The 17,250-nt window shown below is 54.6% G+C and overlaps 1 protein-coding gene across 5 annotated transcripts in view; it reads left to right on the forward strand.

Annotated features, from left to right (window-relative positions):
* The window catches only part of CACNA1B (calcium voltage-gated channel subunit alpha1 B), a 185,852-nt gene that overhangs the window by 132,451 nt on the left and 36,151 nt on the right, over positions 1-17,250 (forward strand). For all 5 annotated transcript variants that reach the window (XM_082403125.1, XM_082403129.1, XM_082403127.1 and 2 more), the window contains exons 24-31: positions 259-365; positions 4,802-4,898; positions 6,111-6,271; positions 7,621-7,758; positions 8,509-8,710; positions 8,917-9,081; positions 9,397-9,507; positions 9,868-9,951. In XM_082403125.1, the coding sequence (XP_082259251.1) occupies positions 259-365; positions 4,802-4,898; positions 6,111-6,271; positions 7,621-7,758; positions 8,509-8,710; positions 8,917-9,081; positions 9,397-9,507; positions 9,868-9,951 (1,065 nt within the window). The remainder of the gene's footprint in view (positions 1-258; positions 366-4,801; positions 4,899-6,110; positions 6,272-7,620; positions 7,759-8,508; positions 8,711-8,916; positions 9,082-9,396; positions 9,508-9,867; positions 9,952-17,250) is intronic.

Raw genomic sequence — 17,250 nt, forward strand, 5'->3', positions numbered from 1 at the left:
GACCCCTCCCCTGGCAGGATGTGACCTGAGCTGTGACCCCTCCCCTGACAGGACTTGACCTGAGCCGTGACCCCTTCCCTGACAGGATGTGACCTGAGCCGTGTCCCCTTTCACAATAGGCATGATCAGGGCTGTGTCCCCTCCCCTGATGGGACGTGACATGAAGAGGCACCCTTCCCATAACCACGTCTCTGGGCTCTGGCTCTGCCTTTCTTTTCTGAAATGTTCTGCTCATTAAAGTGTGTTGTTCCCCTAAAGATGATCGATTTGGGACTGCTGCTGCACCCTGGCGCATACTTCCGGGACCTCTGGAATATTCTGGACTTCATTGTGGTCAGTGGGGCCCTGGTGGCGTTTGCCTTCTCGTAAGTACCCAGGTCTGCTCTGACTCTTGCTGGACTGCAGTCCCCAGAGCCGTGATGAGTGTGGGGGGTGAAGGAGGAAGGGGCCCAGTGGCCTCCATGGCGGTCTGTCGTCGGTCCCTCTGTGCCTGGGGCTGGGCTGTGGGGCTGGGAGGACCTCAAGGCTCGTTTGTCCCTGACACACCCCATGGTTCTGAAGTTGGATAGGCAGGCCTCTGCTTGTGGTGTCTGCCTCTCGGGTCCTTCAGGAAACTTTTCGTGCCCTGACGCAGCTGCCCTGCTTGGTCAGCCAGTGTGGGCGGGCGCAGCTGGGGGTCTCTGCCATTTTCTGTGGCTCCCTGGTGAGCGGCGCTCAGCCCTGTTGTGGCTGGGCCTGGATTGGCTCCCTCAGACCCTATGCGGTGGCGGGCGTGAGGGCAGGCGTTGGGTGCTCGGGTGCAGCAGGGGGGAGATCTGGGGCAGGTGGTGGGGGGAGATCCAGAGATAAGTAAGACCCTCGATGGACGCGGATACGGAGGGACGGGGTCACCTCTGAGCCCACGGGGAGGCCTCCTCTCTGACTCTCTTCTCTTTGTCTCCTGTTGCTGGCCTCTCGGTAGGAGCTTCATGGGGTAATGCCTTCCCTCTGTCCCCACATCACAGCGCGCCGCGACCCCTCGTGGGCCGTTTCATCACCACGCCTCACCTCCGCTCATTCCCCTCCACCCTCTGGGCTGCATGCTGCCCGGAGCCACGTCCCCAGGGCCACATGTCCCCGCCTCACCTCGGGGGGCCGGGTTGGGGGCTGGAGCTGGGCGTGGCCCCCCCTTTGGTGAGCAGGGAATGCTGACTGAGTGCTGGAGGCTGGGCGCCTGGGCCCGGAGGGCAGTGCCCGCTCTGGGTGGGAGCTGCGTGACCGTGGCTGCCAGGATGTTGGCTCTCTGAGGCACTTTCCCGCGTGTCTCCTCTGGAAACAGGGCTTTTTTGCTCTTTCCTTTCCACAACGCCTCCCTGAAATGCCCAGCATCTCCGACCCTCTATTGTCATAAAACAAAATTCAACTGAGTAAATCTGAAGGTCTAATTGGGTTTATTCAGTGATTCATGAAACAGGCAGTATCCCGTCTAGTAAGTAGAAAGGCTGTACGCGATGGAAGCTGTACAAAATTGAAGGCCTTTATAGAAAGGGAGCCAGGGAAGGTTATTAACAAAAGAAAAGAAAGGATTGTTTCAGGCAAGGTTACCTCACTGGTGCTGACCAGGGAGGTCCAGAAATTCCGTTCCTGGGAAAGGCTGAAACTGCAATTCAGTCCTGGTTCGCTGTCCTGGGGGCGAGTGGCTCCACTCTGGACCTGTTGTTTCTTTTTATTTTTCCTTCTTCTCCTTTTTCTTCCTTTTCCTCTTTCTCCTCTCCCTCCCTCTCCCCCTCCTCTTTTTTTTTTTTTTTTTTTTTTAACAATTCTCCCCTTCTGATCAAACTGTCAGCCCAACTGAGAGATGTGATCAAAATTTTAGGTGTGTCGACTAAAAAAACATTCACAACCTAGAAGTTGAGAGTTTCGTTTTATTTGGCGGACAAAACTGAGGACTTAAGCCCGGGACGCAGCGTCTCAGACAACTCTGAGGGCGGCCCCAAAGAGGCGGGGGGGGGGGGGGGGGGCGGGGGGCGGGATGTACAGGAGTTTTCGCAACAGAGCCCAGGTAGTCGTAATGTCAAGAGATTACTGTTAACTAAAGAAAACCAGGCATCTCAAGGTAAGGGATTTAGTGCTTTTCTTTATATGGGACATGCAAGAGTCTGGGCTCATTGAATCATTCCTTTGATATGTACGTCAGCTGTCTGGGCCAGTATCCTGTGCTTCTCACCCTGAGTCTCCTGAGGTGCCCCGTGGGAAGGGGGGTAGCTGACAGCTGGATGGGGGGGGCATCCTGCCTGCATCCTGAGCTCCCTCAGGGCTCACCATCCGGTGGCTGGAATGTGATGGCTTGATGGCTGCAACATCCTTTGTTTACTGATACGGCAGGCAATATTTTTTATTCACAGGCATTAGCACCACTCTTAGCTCCTGCTGTGTAGTTTTTGCAGCTTTGATCTTTGATGTGGTATCCATAGATCATGATGTGTTTGCTTAATGCCTATGACATTCACGGATCACAGTTCCAGGTTCATAATCCTTACGTTGGTCATTTTCTTTGCTTCTTTTCTGACATTCCAGTCAGAATGGAGACCGTTTACTTAGTGGTTATCAGCTACAAACGTGTATTTAAAGGTTTTGAGAGAATACAACAAACACAAACACATCAGGGGCATGATGAGCAGGATAATTCCTAATGTTTGAAGTGTACTTTGGAGCCATGGTCCCCAAGACCCAAACCAATCAAAGAAAAACCCCATGAAGAAGTCACACATTTGAGCCAAGTAGCTGGCTCAGTGATCTTACGAAACTGATTTTCACCTTCCCCGGAAGTGTCAATCCAGGTACTGTAGGTAGTGTTGGCCACAGCATAGACAACTCCTTGCTCAGTTGAAGATAACCAAGGGCTGTCCTATTATTAGGACCAACTTTGGCCAGAGAGTCTAAGGATATTTGCAGGGGAATCTGCAATGTCTTCAAGAGTTAAGGAGAGGTTTCTGATCATATCTTGTGCATATTTACTCCTAACCTAACTCCTTGTGCGTATTTACTTGAAACCAAGTGATGGATTTATTCACAGCGTTTGCTATGTTTACCCATTTAAGCCAGGGGTCAGTCAGGTTTTTAGTGTATGTGGGAGTAGAATCTCCTTCCCTGAAATAAAGAGCCTTCCTAAATGCCTTGCAAAGATGGGTGCTGCTGGTGGGGTCTCCTGGTGAGTGGAGACAAGTCTGATCTAGATAGTCGGGATAGGTCGGAATCTTTGGTGACGAATCCAGCAGTCTGAAAAGCTAACCCCATTAGTAATGGTCTGGGAGATAAAGATGAGGGTGTGATCTTTCCGTGCCAGCGCGGGAGTAATGGACAGGAAAAGGAGAGTTTCACAATTGAAGTGTAAAGTCATGATCTGTCATCTTGGGCCGAAGCAGTCTACGTCCACGTCAGCTACTTTTCTTCCTCTCAATTCGATTCGGAGGTCTCCAGCATTTGTACACGATGAGATGGGGGTTTTTGGTTTTGTTTTGAAGGATGACTGAGGCTCTGGGTTCCCACAGAGGGAGGGGGAGGGGAAAGGCAGGCGGGGAGGTGGCCTCATCCCTGAGGGAGGCTCGGAAATGGATTTTCTCTGTGACATGTGGGTGGCAGGTGAGGTGAGGTGAGTGGGGGCAGCACGGAGGGAGCTGGTCCTCGCCTCAGCCAGCCTGGCCGTGCAGAGTACCCGGGCTGGGCAGCAGGGCTGAGGCGGCCCCAGCTTCACCGCGCTGGGGACCTGGGAGCTGTCCAGCATGGAGCCTGCTGAAGCCAGCAGGGGCTTGGCCTGCAGGAGGCTCTGCCAGGGGCCCTCTGGGGCCCGCTGCCCCTCTCTGCTCCAGGGCTTGAGAGACCAGTGTAGGGGATCAGACCAGAGAAGGGAATGCTGGGGCTTCTTCAGCTGCAAAATGTTTATCCAAGGTTCAAGTCCCTGAAGTTTACTGCCATCTGGGTAGTGAGAAGGACCTGGTGCAGTCCCTTCCAGGGAGATTTCAGGGCAATCGTTGTTCTGATTGATTTCAAATCAGAGAGGTGGGAGAAAATTGGAAACATTAGTTTGGTAAGTCATAGCCAGATACTTGAGGAAACTGGAAGAATTCAGGGTCCAGCCTGTTTACAGGTATATAACAAAACCTTAAAGATAATTATTAGGATTAGAATCTAATATCTCTAAAGGGACAAACATATTTTTTTCTCTCTACAATACCCCCACTTTTTTACCAAAGATAATCACAGTAAAACTAATTTGTTTGTATTAAACTTGGCCTGATTATTTGTATAAGTGCAGCGAGAAGAGTGACTGATCATTTAAGTTCTTTTTAAGGCTGCTATGTTACAAATTTTCCTAAGGAGTCTCAGACTGAACTCTCAAAAGCCTTCAAAGCCAGGAAACCAAACCAAGGACATGGCCATCAGATTTGACCTGCAATACCTTTTCAGTCAAAGCCCAGCCCCGGCTGGGGCTGCAGTCCTGGCGCGGCCTCCCCGCTTTATTCCCACTGGGGGTCTCAGCATGGTGTCTGGAGGAAGCTGGTGTCGGGGTGGGTGGGAGTGCTGAACGACATGGCCCGGTGGGGAGGGGCTCTTCCCATCCAGAAGCTCAGCTCTCCTTGGACACCAGGTGCTGCTGACCTGGCCGCGGCCCTTGTCCACTCTGAGGAGGCCTTGGCAGGCAGCCCGTAGGGGTAGATGCACTGGCTTGTGGTGCCTGCAGGGCCGAGGCTGCACTGTCCCCGGGTCCTCTGGGCACAGGTGTGTACCCTGCCTGTCTACATGGGTGGCTTCTCCCTTCTAGAGGCTCCAAAGGGAAAGACATCAACACCATCAAGTCCCTGAGGGTCCTGCGTGTGCTGCGGCCGCTCAAGACCATCAAGCGGCTGCCCAAGCTCAAGGTGCGAGTCTGGAGTGGGGCCTTGGGGGGGGCGGTGTGTGTGCTCATGTGTGCGTGTGGGCACACGTGCACATGTAGATTGTGCGTGTGTGTGCCTGCATGTGCACACGGGTACATGTAGGTGTGTGTTGTGGGGTGCACATGTGTAACTGGCCTGGTCCCCTGCAGCTTGCTGCGTGGGGTGGGGATGAGCGGAGCTGAGGGGAGGCCCCACACTCGGGAGGCCCTGTGTCGCGTGCGTGGGGCGGGCTCTCAGCTCTGCGACCCTCCCCAAGGGGGCTCATTCTCCGCAGTGTCCTGTAAGGCTCCTCTTCCTCAACCCAGGGGCGCCCGATGGGACAGCGGGTTTCATCAGCAGCTGTAGTGCAGGGGGAAGGGCTGCGGAGAGAGGTGGGCTCACAGGGAGATGCGGGGAGGGCAGGGGTTCCCTGAAGCGTGGGTGTGGCTTTAGAATTGTGCTACAATCTAATTGTTGCTGAGCTTGTACTAAACTCACTCAACCCTCCAAGACCGTGTGCAGTAGTGTTAGGGGCAGCTTGGACACGCGGGCCGTGGAGACACTGAGCCATGTGGGATTACGGCAGGCAGTTTGCTTAGAGCCGCGTGTGAAGGGGCGGCTCCGGGGGTGATGGCGGCTCCAAGGGTGGATGGGCAGGGTCTGCGCTGCCAAGGCAGCTGCTTGTGTCTGGAGTGTGCCAGGTGGGGTCTCGGGAGATGGTTGTGGATCTGCCATTGTGCAGAGCCAGCAGGAACCAGGGCCAGGGCGGCAGGGAAAGGTTCACTGGAGAACAGTGAGAGCCCCTGAGAGGAGGCCCGGGCAGTGGTAACAGACGGGAGTCACCTCTGGTTCGTGGACATACCCCACATCCCTGTCCTGAGCTGGCCTCCGCATCACCGCTCCCGCATCCCACTTCCCACCGATGGGCAAGGGCCAGGCATGGTCCTCGGCCCAGCCCCGCCCCTCCCCTCCACGTCAGCTCATGGCCCGGCAGAGTGGCCTAACCCCGGCCCCAGCGGCAGGTCCCCCTCGGCATCTGGCCCCCCCGCCTGTGCTGCCTTCTCCAGCCCCTCCTGCCCGCCGCATCCAGTCCAGGGTCACCCTTCTAGAGGAGGACGGCGCAGGCAGCTCCCACACACGGCAGCGGGCCCGGTCCAGACCCTTGCGGGGGCCACGGGCCTGGACCCCGCCCCTCATGGCTCCACCCTCCCCCAGGCGGTGTTTGACTGTGTGGTGAACTCCCTGAAGAACGTCCTCAACATCCTGATTGTCTACATGCTCTTCATGTTCATATTTGCGGTCATTGCGGTGCAGCTCTTCAAGGGGAAGTTTTTCTACTGCACTGACGAGTCCAAGGAGCTGGAGCGGGACTGCAGGTACTCTGGGCAGGGCGGCCCCGCTGTCCCCAGCGCCACACCTCCTGGGCAGGACAGGCCCTTCCTGCCCACACACCCAGGGAGCTCAGCGTGGCCACTGCCGGGCGCGCTGTCAGCCCGCGAGATCCAGGCTGGGCCCGAATGTCAGAGGGCCGCCCCGGGGTTGGAGCCACTTCCCCGTGCCCCTGAGGCCTTGGGCCTCAGCAGAGCAGACAGGAGAGGCGCCCTCAGGGAGGAGCGAGGGGGAGGGTGGTGCCGTGTGGATGCCGTCCTGGACACTGCACGTAAACGGAATCATGTGATCTGGGGTCTTGTGTGCCCCGCTTCTACCACTAGTGCTGTGGCGGTGCCTCCTGCTGTGGCCCGTGCAGTGCTTCGTCCCCTTTAATGGTCAGACGTTATTCCTTCTGAAGTTACACCTCACTGTACTGATCCATTTCATTCATCTGTTGGTGGACATTTTGGTTGTTTCCACATTTTGGCTGTTGTGGTTACTGCTGCTTTGAACATGTGTACAACTTTTTCTGTGGATAGGTGTTTTCATTTCTCTCGAGTATAAACGTAGAAGTGAGATTGCTGGGTCACATGGTGATTCTCTTTATCAGTTTCAGGAGCTGCCAGACTGTTTTCCAAAGTGGCTGAACCATTTTGTATTCCCACCAGCAGTGTCTGGGAGTTCCGATTTCTCCACATCCTTGCCAATACTTGTTATTTTCCTTTTTAAAAATGTAATTATAGCCGTGCTAGTGGGTATAAAGTGGTATCTCATTGTGGTTTGATTTGCATTTCCCTGATGATTCACGATGTGGAGCCTCTTTTCATGTGCATATTGACCATTTGTATGTCTTCTTTGCAAAAATGTCTATTCAGATCTTTTACCCATTTTTTAAAATTAGGTTGTTCATCCTTTTTATAACCGATTGTAATTGTTCTTAATATAGCCCTGATACAAGTCCCTTATCAGATAGATGATTTTCAATATTTTGTCCCATTCTGTGGGTTGATGATGTCCTTTGAAGCACAAAAAAAACTTTCAATTTTGATGAAGTCCAATTTATCTGTTCTTTTCTGAGGCCCCCTGTGTTTTCTTCTAAGAGTCTTATAGTGTTAGCTCTTACATTTAGGTCTTTGATCCATTTTGAGCTAATTTGTATACATGGAGTGAGGTGGGGCCCACATTCATTTTCTTACCTATAGATACCCAGTGGTTTCAGCACCATCTGTTGAAAAGACTGTTCCTTCTCCACTGAATGGATGACCCTTTTCAAAATTCAGTTGACCGCAGACACAGGGGTTTATCTGGATCCTTTGTCTTTAACCTCTGACTTCCTCTGTGCTCCCACCCCCAGGGGCCAGTATTTGGATTATGAGAAGGAGGAGGTGGAAGCTCAGCCGCGGCAGTGGAAGAAATACGACTTCCACTACGACAACGTGCTCTGGGCCCTGCTGACGCTGTTCACGGTGTCCACGGGGGAAGGGTGGCCCATGTGAGTGCCCCCTGGCTGGTCAGGCTAGAGCAGAGGGGCAGCCAGAGTGGGGAGCTCAGGCTCTGCGTCCGTCACTAAGCAAATACCCGCCAGGCTCTTGTACTTACCGGCTGAGCCATGGCCCTGCCCTTCAAGAGCGGGCAGCCTGGGGAGCAGGAGGGGATTAAGCCAAGAGCACAGCATTGTGACCTCCTGAAAATCCTTGTTTAGTGGCTGGAGGCTGGGGGGAAGATGGGCCCTTTGGCGTCTCCCTGTGCTGGCCTCTGGCCGCAGTTAAGGGGAGCCCAAGGGGTGCATGTGTTCAGTGCCACACTGGATGGCAGGGGCTTCCTTTGGGGCTGAGAAGACCACCCTTCAGAAGGTAGGATCGATGCTCTGCCAGGATAACCTGCTCAGCCCAAGGCTTTCTGGCAACAGGTGAAGCTGGGTGTGGGCAGGTTACCTGGCGTGAGGTGGGAGAGAGCCGGGCAGCGCAGGACTGCTGGACCTCTCCCACCTCTCCTCCGGGGGATAGGACCTCAGGCACACTGAGGCATCCTCTAGGAGGTCCCCCCAGTAGCCCTGAGTATAAGCCCTACTGGTGGGACAGGCCCCGCCGGCAGCCACGCCATTCTGAGGAGCAGGCCTGGCCGCACATGGCACCGTCTCCGGGCTCAGCCGCAGAAGCCTCAGCTGTGACATGGGCCTCGTCTTTCCCGGGGCCGTGTCCTCCTGGGCTCCCCTGATGCCTGGCGTTGGTTCTTGGCCCAGGGTGCTGAAACACTCGGTGGACGCCACGTATGAGGAGCAGGGCCCGAGCCCTGGGTACCGCATGGAGCTGTCCATCTTCTACGTGGTCTACTTCGTGGTCTTCCCCTTCTTTTTCGTCAACATCTTTGTGGCCTTGATCATCATCACCTTCCAGGAGCAGGGGGACAAGGTCATGTCTGAATGCAGCCTGGAGAAGAACGAGGTAGGCGCCTCCCCTCCCACTCCATCTCCTCGCGGGCTCTCCAGTGGGCAGTGTAGGCAGGGGCCCTGGGCGCCCCTTCTGCGTGGGAACCACTGGCCAGCACAGGGCAGGGAGGGCTGCCCGGAGGAGGCCTTCTGGACGAGGGCGGGGGGTGTGCAGGGGCTCCGCAGGGTCCAAGCTCCCCCTGCTGCTTCCTTCCTATGCAGAGGGCTTGCATCGACTTCGCCATCAGTGCCAAACCCCTGACGCGGTACATGCCCCAGAACAAGCAGTCGTTCCAGTACAAGACGTGGACGTTCGTGGTCTCGCCGCCCTTCGAGTACTTCATCATGGCTATGATAGCCCTGAACACTGTGGTGCTGATGATGAAGGTGCGCGGGGCCCGCGTGGTGGGTCCCGGCGCCCGTGGGGCGGGAGCCCGACTCCAGCCTGGCGGAGGGCGGGCCTCCTCCTGGGGTACGCGCGGGAGTGGGCGTCGCCCCGAGTGCTGGTCAGCTCAGGGTGCCTGCGCAACCCTGGGCCCCCAGTCGTCCGCGGGCTGAGATCGTGAGAAGGTTCTGGGAGACGAGGGGAACCGGGAGGGGGTCCCCGTGCAGCAGGCATGTGTGACAGGAGGTCGTCGTGGGCCCCGTGGGGTGTCGCAGGGCAGCCAGGCCTGGGGCCAACGGTGCCTCTTCCCCGGGCAGTTCTATGACGCGCCCTACGAGTACGAGCTGATGTTGAAGTGTCTGAACATCGTGTTCACGTCCATGTTCTCCATGGAGTGCGTGCTCAAGATCATCGCCTTCGGGGTGCTGGTACGTGCCTTGGCCCCTCCTGGCCTTCAGGTGTCTGCATTCTGGCTCCGCCTCTTCAGGGGACCTTCGGGGGCCCACCGTTTGGAGCTGGGGATTCCCTGAACCCCCAGAACACATGTGACCCCGGAGGGGCCCCAGGGAGGGGGCTGCCGGGGTCTGCCCGCACCTCTGCGCCCGCCCTGCTCCTGGAAGCGGGTGGGGCCGGGCTCCTTCCCTCTGGATGCGAGACCTTGTGCTCTCCCACCTGAGGCGGCGCGTCTGTCCACTCGCCGCCTTCTTGACTAGAGGCCATCTCCTGCAGCTCCTTGTCCGGCAGAGCCCTCACCGGCCCCAGCACTAACTGCCCTTCTTTCTCTCCAGAACTATTTCAGAGACGCCTGGAACGTCTTTGACTTTGTCACTGTGTTGGGAAGTATTACTGATATTTTAGTAACAGAGATTGCGGTAAGTAGCATCTCCTGCCCCCGCAGGGCCCCAAGTGGTTTCCTTCCAGAGGTGTTCCCTCACTGAGCCTCCAGGCCCTGATGGTGTTAGCTCCTCCTCCGGAGCAGAATTCCCCACGAGCTCTGGAGATGGAAGCTCCTCTCCAGAGGCGAGTGTGGGGATGAGTTTGGGGGGGTGGGTATCCTCTCGGCAAATGCTTTTTCTTGGATAAGAAATTGGTTCCCAGGAGGTCTTCCAGGCTGGTGGCCTGAGAATCACCTGGGAGCTCCATGGTAACAAGTGACCAGGAAGATAAGGATCTTCTAAATTTGTGGGTATCTAATGCGTACGCTTCTAACAACTGGTGCCAACAAGATACAAACTAAAACCAGTAAGAGTTTAGAATATTTTAAAGTATTAGGTTTGTTTTACATATACGTGGGGTGTGTGTGTGTGTGTGTGTGTGTGTGTGTGTGTGTACACATGCTGGAGATTCTTATTCTTACTAAAATACATGGATTATATCTAAAAACGGACTGAGGGCTGGAACATGAACTTGTCTCAACAAATTTGAAAGAATCTGAGTCATAAAGCGGTATTCTTTAAGCACAACACGTTAGGTTAGAATTAAATGGCAAAAACCACATTTATTTTTCTTAGGTTGAATTCTCTAGGAACAGACACCAAGGTGAGGATTCTTGTAAAAGTTATGTCTTAGGACGTGTTCTGAGGCAGAACCCGTGGAGAGAGGTTTGGGGAGGTGGATGGGGAGAGAAGGACCAGAGGTGCCGGTGAATCGGGTCATCCCCCAGGGGCTCTGGAGACAGGGCGGGTCACACCTCAGAGCTGCAGAGTTCTTGCCTCTGTGCACACCAGTCCTCGGCTAAAGGCTGTGCCCGGGGCGTCGATTGCCAGACACCCGAGTGCCCCGAGGGCAGGCGAAGCAAGCTCTGGCCGCCTGCGCTGCTGCGGGTGAAGGGCCACGTGCAGGGTGGGGGCATCTGCTCGCGGCCCTGGCTCAACCTGGCTCTGCCCACACCTCACGTCGGGTCCCGTTGCTGTCTTCAGGGTGGTGCTAGTCACGACTTCTGGGAGGAGAGGGTTGATAGGAGGAGCGGGGCACCTGCTGCTGTGCTGGGGATTTGCGTCATCGCCGGCGTCCCCTCACCTCTGGCCAGCCCTCTGCTGCTCTGGTCGCTGGTCTTGCCAGGTGACCCAGCCCTCTGTGCTGTGCGGACCGGGCCCTGCTTGCCATACCCCGTGTGGCTCTGGCTGCTGTGATGGTCCAGGCACAGTTCAGACTGGTCCCAGGAACCTCTAGAAAGGCCCCGGGGGCCGCTGATTTCCAGACAGACCTCCCTGCCCCTGTGCAGGGGCAGCTCTGCCCTTCACACCCTGGCCAGCGTGGAAACTCTGGGGAACCCAGAGCGACAGGAGCCACCACGGCCTTCCTGTGTCGCACAGTGGAAGTGGTCTCCGGCCTCTTTGAGTCAGGACCCCGAGATGCGCCTAGCCTGAATTTGTGGGGATGGTGACACAAAGTCCCAGCGGGCTGCTGGAGTCATGGTGACGGGGGCCACCTCCGCTTTGGCCCCTTGCTTCCTGGATCCATGCGGTTTACAGGTCGGGCACCCAGTATGTCTGTTGGCCGTCAGTTCATTTTGAAGTGCAGCACCCCAAACCCCCTGAGGTGCCCCACCAGGCCAGCTCTTTTCTGTGCCTGTAAGAGGCCATCTCAGCATTTTATCAGAGCGACACCTCCTGAGTGATGTGGAGTGTGACATGCCGGTGGGTCCTGGGTCTCCTGCTCCTTTGCCCCGCCTCCGCTTGCTCTGAGTTGATGGCATGTGGCATCCCCTGTTGGTAAATCTCTGACGCTAGTGCATCAGCAGAGGCAGGCCCGCACCCAAGATATGAGTGATCCCCGTTGAGACAAATCACTGTTGTTTCCGGGTGAAAGGTTCTCAGGTAGGCAACGTACCACCAAGTGGCTGAGTGACAGCTCCAGGCGTGGTTCCCTGTAGAGGCCTAAAGGTGGTCTCTGCTCACAACGAGCTGGTGCTCAGTAGCGGCCGTGGCTGGATCAGCCTTGCCAGGCACAGCCTTCGTCCCAGCCGTCACGGTCACTGCCTTTGTGGGTCTGCCGTGTGAGCGGGGGCTGGGAGGACGGCGGCTTGCTGGCACCTGTTGTCCGCACAGCCTAAGGCGCATGGGGTTTTCATGTCCCTACGGCTGTAGGTGTCCGGGGTGGACGTTAACATGTGATGCCTAGACCTGCGCATGGTGCCCATTCCCACATCCAGAGGTGGCCTCTGCCACAAACCTTGTTCCCTCCAGAGGCCTGACCAAGCTGTAGTCTTTGCCTAGGACCCTGTGGTCCTTACCACCAGCAACTTCACGCACATACCCACACGCACACACACGCACTGTGGCGGCTTGGGCACATCACCAGAGCTCTGCCTCACCACTGTCTTTCAGGCCGACGCTGCCTGGGGCTCTGGTGAGGCCTGCACCAGTATATTAAGCCAGTCCCTCCATAACCAGGTTGGAGTTTTTCCTCGACTTTTAGTGACCATCCCGTGATGTGCTGGGGAGGGGTGAGCTGAGGAAGAGACAGTGGTGCCACAGAGGCGAGCGGTGTGGGGGCCAGGCCAGCCGTCGTGTGACGGTGCCCTCTAGGCTTGCCCAGGTGTGGCCCCGGATGTAGCACTTCCACGGTGCACTGGGTTGTTGCTGGGCTGGTGGCACACGGCCCATGAAGACGAGCCATCTATGGATGAAATCCAGAATAATCTAAAACAAATTAAATGTGAGATTGCTCAAGTAAGTTTGCTGCGTTTCATTACGGCGCCAGCAGTCCTGACAAACCTAACAAGGTACGCGTGCAGGACCTCTTTGTGGAAAATTACTAAACTTTATTGGAAGATGCTAAACAAGACTTGAATAGATGGAGTTATACATTATGTTAATTAATAAGTAGTGTCAGTGTCATAGAGATGACAGTTTCTCCCAATTGATCTGTAGATTCAATGCAATTTCAATAAAAACACCAATGATTTTGTTTTTCTTTTTGTTTGTTTGTCTCTTTGTTTTGGAATTTGACAAGCTGCTTCTAAAATTTATAAGGAAGAGCAAAGGCTCCCAAATAGCCAAGATACTTAATAGTAAGAAGGTGCTTCTGGGGTGCTGTGCCAGGGAGGCGACTTCCTGCAAAGCTGTAGCAGTTTAGACCGTGTGGAGTAGCCCAAGAGCCTGGAATCAAACCCACTCGCGTTTGGAAACTCGGTGTGTGACCGTCTGTGGGCGTAACTGATGATTAGTACAGGGAAAAAGAGGAATTGGATCTTGGTTCGCACCATTCACAAAAATACTGCAAATGGATGAAAAGACTTAAATATAAGAGACAAAAACTTTAAAACTCGTAGAAGAAAATACAAGAGATTATTTTTAAGACCTTGAGATAAGTAGTGATTTGTTAAGCAAAATATATATAAAGCACCAGCCATAACTGGAAAAAAATTGTATAACATAAAGTTTCTGTGTATCAAAAGGAGGAAGGCCAATCCATGAACAGGGGAAGGATATTTGTATCACATTCCTTCATTTATACACGTTAAAATATTTATGCAGTGCCTATCATGTGCTAAGCACTGTTCTAAGTGCTGGGACAAAAGATGAAAATCCCCGCTCATGCTAATGGGAAAGACACATGGTGTCAGACAGTGACCAGGGAGAAGGCAAAGCAGAGGGGGTGTGAGACACTGGGGAGCCGTGATTGTGTGTCACTGAGACGGCGACCCCAGGTCAGGAAGTCTGGGCTTGCAAGGAATCCGAGCAGGTGACAGCTGGGGGGCAGCGAGTGCAGAGACCCCCCAGGGGTGAAGGAAGGGTGGCGCTGTGGCTGCACACTGAACACCTTGCAGTCGGTAAACCTTGGCTTTTCTTTTGAGTGAGATGGGAGGGTTTGGAGGGTTCTGTGGGGAGGAGTGACACGATCTGGCGTTTAAGACCACAGCCCTGGCAGCTTTGTTGAGAACATTGTGCAGGGCACAGGCAGAGGCAGCGAGACCAGTCAGGGCTGTCTTAGCCGGGTTCCCCCAGAAACAGACCCTGAGACAAGAATGTGGTGCAAGTCGTTCATCTGGAAGCGAGCGGAGAGGCAGGCAGCCCGGGAAAGGCGCTATCAAGTCAGCTACCGTTATTACTACCCCGGGGCTCTCCCAGCAGCCGCTGTCTGCCGTGGGTTGAAGGCTGCTGGGGAGAGGGGGCCAGAGAATTATTTTTTCAGCAGTTCACCCTTCATTAATGTTAGGGCCTGGGTATTGTGTCCTGGCCTGGGAAAGCTCTCAGAAACAAAGATGTGAGTGCTGACAACTGGGTAGTGGGCCTTGGAGGATGTGTGTGCGGCCGAGCGTTACTGCTGTGAGCCGGGAGAGGAGCTGGGAGCTGGGATGCGGTCAGACATGGTCAAGTTCTGGGTGTAATTACAAGGCAGAGCTGCAGATGGGTCGGACGTGGGTGTGAAAGATGAGGCAAGGATGGCATCAAACATTGTCGTCTGAGCACTTGGAGAAGTGGATTGTCATTCACTGAAAAGGGAGGGAATTGTGAGGGACAGGATTGCTGAGGACGGTCCAGCTGCACTTTGTCCGTGTTAGAGTTCAGTCCTGCTCTCCTCCCAGGAGTCGTCCAGCGGGCAGCCGGAGGAGACGCGGGCCAGTGACGTAAGGCTAGGAATCGTGAGCCTGTAAGATGAGACGGGATGAGATGCATGGGGGAGAAGAGCGTGAGGCCAGCAGGTAGTGAGCAAGGCTGGAGGGCGGAGGCCTTCCCGGCTCGCCGTGGAGGTCAGTGTCCAGAACGTGCCAGGCTCCTCCGGGAGCAGGAGGTACGGTGGGGCATCTTGCGAAACGGAAGACACAGATGGCCACAGAAAGATACTCAACCTTACCTGTAATCAACGAAATACACAGTGAAACGGCACTGAGATGCCGTTCCACACCCAGCGTTCGTCAAACAGAAACCCTGAGGTTGCCGGCTGTAGGCGAGGGTGTCGGTCGGCGCGGCCTCTCTGGAGGGGCGGGCGTGTGTGCTCCGGCACCCTCCCAGGTGCAGATGCCCAGGGTGCCTGGCAAAGGAACCTGGAGACGTTTTCACACTGATGTTCATGGCAGCGTTGTTCGCAGCAGCAGAAGTGGTCTATTGACACAGTGAATGGCACCCTTATCAAGAGGATGCTTCTGAAAATCGGGGTTTGCTCAGAGTCAGAGCACAAGTTTGCCTGAGCCCGAGAGGGCTGCGTACAGTCTAATCCCGTCACAGAGTTAAGGACAGGCAAGTGTAAACGCATTTTAAGAGTTTGAGGTAAAACAGTGAAGAAAAGCAATTACTGACAAGAATTAAGGTTAGTTACTACATCTGGGGAAGAGAGAGACGGGAAGGGCTTCCAAAGCGATGGTGACATTCTGTTTTTTAAGCTGGGTGATGAATATATGGATATTTTATTACCTTCATTTAAAATACGTGTGTGTACATATACTTGCACGTATTCTTTTGTTTATGTGAGATGTTTCATGGTTTTGAAAAGTCAGTGATCTGAATAATCCAGGCAAAAAGCTGAAAGCTGCTATTTTAACAAAAAAGCAAGGTTATTTGTTCCACCGGCTGCTGGCCTTGCAGCACTGCCCGGGCGCTGTCCCTTTGCTGTGCACCTCTTCTCACCAAGAAATAGTTCCCCAGTGTGGTTTCTGCCAGGCGCTCCACCTCCTTGGGCACAGGAGTCTTTATGCCCCAGATAAAGGCATCCAGACACTGGGCTCCCAACTGCAAGGACACAGCCCTGGGGGTCGGCAGAGGGGTGACGGCTGGGAGGGCACCCACAGGAGGGGCAGGCCGGGGTGCCCGGCTGATGTCGCAGACGTGCTGTCTCCCAGGGGCACCTCCCCACAGAGAGGCCCCTCAGCTGCTGGAAACTCGAGGGAGGGCGGCTTGCAGATGTTCGAGAACTTAATCCCAGCAAGACCTCCAGGGTAGCCACCACCAATCCTGGGCGCCCAGCAGGGCTGGCGGGAGGGCTGAGAAGCTGCTTGGTCTGAAAGCTCAGCTGCCCCGGCCACTAGTGATTTCAGAGGGCAGTCTTCACCCTGTCCTGCGTGGAGGAGGAAAGGTGAAAGGAAGCCGTCTTGTGGATTTCGGTGTCTTTTTTTCTTTCTCCATTGTAGTCACTTCATATGTTACTTTGTGGATGCACTTTTTTTTTCCGTAGGCAAAAATATGAGTGTCAGTTCCCACCTCCGACTTAAAAATCACCATAGAGCAACAGTCTTAACCAGGGTCACGTAGAGAACACATTCTAAGCAAGCATAAAACTGACATTGATTTCTTTGCCTGGAAATAAAAAAATAAGTGTCTGTGAGTCATCTTTGGATTTGCATTACAAACAGAAATGCAAATGATGCCCCTGTCTGCATAACCTACAGATTTCAAAAGTGTGTTTTGATTTGGTACATTTTAAGCAAAATATGCAAAGTTTACCAAAATCCTAAAAATTTCCAGTGAAGTATTCAGAGTTTGAGTTTTGCTTGTGTTGGTGACTCATTTTCTCTTTTGTTTTCTGTTTCTGTTCTTGATTTACCCTCACCTACCTGCTGACTCACATCACGCAACCAACATACAACGCGAAAACCATGTCTACCCTCACCTACCTGCTGACTCACGTCACGCAACCAACATACAACGCGAAAACCATGTCTCCGTCTGCATGTTGTGCGCCTGCTGTTCAAACATCCCAATTTGTCAATAATACGCAAATATCCATCCATGAAAACATCACATGTAGGAAACGGTTGGTTTCATGACTTTAAATGGTTCTTAAAGCTCCTCGCTTTGCTTGCTCTGGTCCCCCTCTCTCCTGCTTCCTGTGGTCCCCCTCTCTCCTGCTTCCTGTCACCCCTCGCCACTGCCCTCCTGTGCTCAGAGCCCAGCTGCACCCGCCCCTCTGGCCTCTCACGCACTCTCCCGGCTCCTGGGGTCCAGCAGGGGCTTATGAGGGCCCCCCAGGGACCATCTGACCACAGGAACTGGCCTTGGGCTGAGAGAGGAGGTAGGGGCTTCTGAGTGAGAGGCAGGTAAGTGATGAGACGGGCTCAGAATTGGGGAGGTTTTGCAGGATGTGAGTTTGGACCTGATCCCCGAAAAGTCCATGGTTTCTGCTGCACAGTTGTCTCCCCTCTGCTCTGTCTCCACTGGCAGACCCAGTGGCCTCGGCTCTGCCCAGTGGCCTCGGACAAGGTCTCCTGTAGGGTCCTTCCTGGACGTATC

Source organism: Balaenoptera borealis, assembly GCF_965194805.1.
Source record: "Balaenoptera borealis genome assembly, chromosome: 8".
Lineage (NCBI taxonomy): Eukaryota > Metazoa > Chordata > Mammalia > Artiodactyla > Balaenopteridae > Balaenoptera > Balaenoptera borealis.